Source organism: Staurois parvus, unplaced genomic scaffold, assembly GCF_062004578.1.
Source record: "Staurois parvus isolate SC_StPar_1 unplaced genomic scaffold, SC_StPar_1.0 ptg000034l, whole genome shotgun sequence".
Classification (NCBI taxonomy): domain Eukaryota; kingdom Metazoa; phylum Chordata; class Amphibia; order Anura; family Ranidae; genus Staurois; species Staurois parvus.
Genome location: NW_028317830.1, coordinates 1279501 through 1283479, shown reverse-complemented (window position 1 = coordinate 1283479; position 3979 = coordinate 1279501). Strand labels below are relative to the sequence as shown.

Below are 3979 nucleotides of genomic sequence, written 5' to 3'. Positions count from 1 at the left end.
TTCTGACCGCCCAACAATAATCTATATAACTTCTTTTATTTACTTGGCAATCCCAACAATCACTGACACAGATCAGAAGTGAGAGGAAGGAATTATTTCCAGTGGAGGTCTGCTGGAGAATCCACGTTCATCAAATTGTCTGTCATTACAAATGTATTATGACAATCCAAAAATTTAATTTCCAGATACCTCCAACAATAATGTATTTCACTTTTTTGTTTTTTATTATTTATGAACTATCAAAAATCATTGGCAGAGATCTAAAGTGAAAGTAGAGAATCCACATTTATCAAATTGTCTGTCATTACAATTTTTTTTGACTACCCAAAAATCTATTTTTCAGATAACTCCGACAATAAAGTATTTATCTTTTTAATTTTAATACTTTTTTTTTTACCAACAATCAAAATACCAACAACCATTGGCACAGATGTAAAGTGAGAGAAATCTACTATTGTGAATGGAGTTCTGCAGGAGAATCAACATTCATCAGATTGGTTTCTGTTACTACAATTTTTTTATTTACCATTTTTATTTTATTGAACTTTTTTTGTTTACCTTCTTTATATTAAATTTACTTTGAATCTATTCATCTGTACTTCAGCATCACCTATTTTCCTTTCCAACTTTGGAGAAACATTTCTCAGAAATAATGTAATAATACAAAGCATTGAGTTATTTATAAATTGACTGGACTTGGAGGTCACTGAGGGATGAATTATTCCAGGTAATGCTTAGTTTTCTATAGAGATTAATTTACTAAAAGTCAGATATTGCCATTCGTGTGGAATAATATAGAACAAATCTAGTCTCCTGTGTGCTCCGGTGATACAGTATCAGAGGGAATGTCTGCATTATAAATATATGGATGTGGAGCTCATCAAACTGTATTGTGACTCTGAATGTCACACCGATTGTCTGTTCTATGATATGACCTTCCTCCAGCAAAATGTCTCCATATCAGACCTGCTGCCACTGAACTGACCCTTCCAGGGAACGTTCCTCCACCTCTCTTCCATCACAATTTATCTCTGGTGGGTCAAAGACTAAATCTAGGAAGAGTCTGAAACAAGAAAACATATATTTATAGGTCCCATATCTTATAGACTTTATTATTACCGAGAAATATCAGTTCAGCCTAAAAGATGGGATATTTATATATCTATAGGCTCCTCAGATTTGGTTTCTTTGATAGAACAATATATATATATATACCTAAAGGGGCTTCATTTATTGTAATCAACTTTACAATGAAATCCTCCTAATTCCATTCAGAGGCAGAAGCAACACTCTGCATTTACTGTAGTAAGGTCTCACTTTCTGGCAGTTGTTGCAGCGATCTCGGCTCTGTGTGGAGAGAGAAGAAAGTTCATTCATCTCCCAAATAGAATCAATGGCACATCATTTACACACCTAAGTCCGCCTCTGGGAGCTGAATTTGGGGTTCTGGTTTACAGGTTGGGCTCCCCACATTACACAAAAATACAGATTATTTATGGAAAGACTTCAAAATAAATTAATGTTCCTGGAAGGTCTCCGGAATAATATCATTTCTTCTGTTTTGGTTTTGCCTTGTTTTCTTCTTCTCATTTTTTATTTTCTTTTTATTATGTTATACTCGCCTTTTGTAACATTTTCCAACATTCATGTCATAGTGGGAATTGGTCACACGGTCTGTCACTGGTTTTGGTGTTTTTGGCACAATTGGTCACATTGTTTCAAACCGTTTTGTCATGTGAGTGCTGATTGTCCAGTTTGCCACTTAGAAAATATTGAAGTGTGTGATAATGATTGCTACATTGTTCTTCTTCATTGTTTTAGCAAAATGTATTGAATCTTTTAGAAATTCTTTTATTTTGTGTTATAATAGTACTAGAATTGCCTCTTATATGGTATTATCACAACAATTGACTAATTCCTCCTTTTTTTTACCAAACCCTAAATATGTATAAATATTTATATATGTTATTTATTGTGAACTCTTATATCATCTTGCTGTTGCAGACCTGAAGAGCGGGGAGTTTCTGAATCTATTAATTGCATTGAAGTTATTATTATTATTATTATTTTAGTAATTATTTAACATATTAGTCATATTATTATTTAATTTATTATTATTTAATACAAATACCATGTTAGAGTTATTAACCATTGGTGTGGCTTTCCTACTGATTCTTACATTCTCTTTATATGGGTTTTTTTTTCTAAAATACTACTTTAGATTTCTGTTTGTTTTTTTTTTATAAATAATTTTAATATATGAATTTTATTGTTTATTATGAAAGTTTATATTATCTTGTTGTTGTCACCATGAAAAAGGGACAGTGCCTGAAACTGGAAACACAATAAAAATATGTTAAACTGATCACTGGTGTGGATTTCTTACTGGTTCTTGTATAGTTTTTTTTTTTTATTATTATTTTATATAATCCACACCTAGGCAGCAAATTTGATATTTCCACCAACATTTCAGATTGTAAGAGAAGAATTATAACATTTGCCATTATTTATAGTAATAAGAGACCAGGTCATGTTTTCTGCAAAAACTTTAAGTTTTGAATTTCAGGTTGCAAATTTGTTTTAGAAATAGAACATTAGATGTTGTGAAATATAACAAATCAATTTATTCCCTAAATTGCAGCCAGAAGTGAATTGCATATTATTTCTGTACATCTTTTAATTTTTTTATATAGAATTAACAAAAGGAAGCTACATTGTTGCTATGAGAAATCAGACAATTATGAAGGAGTTAATTCTCGTGGGACTGTCTGAAGTTCCATCTCTGCAGTTTCCTCTGTTTCTCTTCTTCCTTCTCATCTACCTTCTGACATTAATCTGGAATTTGCTGATCATTGTCCTCATAGTCACCGACTCTCACCTCCATGTTCCTATGTATTTCTTCCTTGGGAACCTGGCTGGTTTGAACCTCTGTTCTTCCTCAGTCACCGTCCCACGAATGTTATTTGACCTTCACACCCAGACAAGACAGATTACCATAACAGATTGTCTAACCCAAGTCTTCTTCTTTTTTTTCTGTACTACTTCTGAGGTTTCTCTGTTGACTGTCATGTCCTACGATCGATATGCCGCCATTTGTCAGCCATTACATTACATACAGACCATGAGTTGGAAAGTGTGTGTCCAGTTGGTGTCCATCGTGTGGTGTCTCGGTTTAATCCATTCTTCCATTGAAGTATGTTATACTTTTCAATTAAACTTTTGTAAATCAGATATTATAGAAAGCTTCTTCTGTGACCTTCCTCAGTTGTTTCAGATCTCCTGCAGTGACATCTTCATCAACATTCTACTCGTCTTTATCTTTGGTATCTTCCTTGGAGTGGGGTGTCTGATACCGACCTTCCTGTCCTATGTCTATATATTCAACACGGTCCTAACAATCAAAGTGAAGGGCAGTAGAAGTAAAGTTTTCTCCACATGTACCCCTCATCTCACAGTGGTGTTTATACTTTTTGGATCTGCATTTTTTAATTATTTTCAGCTAAATGAAAGCCATCGGTATTCCAGTAACAAAGTGGTGTCCGTGTTTTACACGGTGATCCTTCCTCTCCTCAACCCTCTGATTTACAGTCTGAGGAACCAGGATATCAGAAAAGCATTCCGAGATGTTATAGAGAAGTTCATCCCCAATACAGCATAACATTCACCGAAACTAAACCTCTAGTTTAGGAAGGAGCTTCTGAGAGTAAACTTTGGGGCCCCCATTTGGTATTGTCCATCATGGCATCATTTATCTCATTGTATGACTACCAACCCCCCCCCCCCCATCCTGACTTCATCAGCATGCTAGATAATAGGTGATACCTTTCATGAGGAGGAGGACTATAAGCTGGGCACACACTACAAGAAAATCGGGAAATGATTGTCCAGTTTTCCTCGATGTTTCACAGCAAGTCCAAACTGAGGATGGTACTAATTGTACGTGAACTCTCATACAACAAAGGATTTTTTGGTTGTTTAT

At 34.4% G+C, this 3979-nt stretch overlaps 1 protein-coding gene across 1 annotated transcript; it reads left to right on the top strand.

Moving 5' to 3' along the window:
• The first annotated feature begins 2722 nt into the window (after positions 1-2722).
• LOC149470669 (olfactory receptor 8G17-like) lies at positions 2723-3767 on the top strand. The gene has a single exon (XM_089661762.1). The coding sequence runs from the start codon at positions 2723-2725 to the stop codon at positions 3656-3658; it is 936 nt and encodes a 311-aa protein (XP_089517888.1). The 3' UTR covers positions 3659-3767.
• The last annotated feature ends 212 nt before the right edge of the window (positions 3768-3979 follow it).

Coding starts and splice junctions, on each gene's coding strand:
- LOC149470669 (XM_089661762.1), top strand. CDS start 2,723: ATGAGAAATCAGACAATTATGAAGGAGTTAATTCTCGTGGGACTGTCT.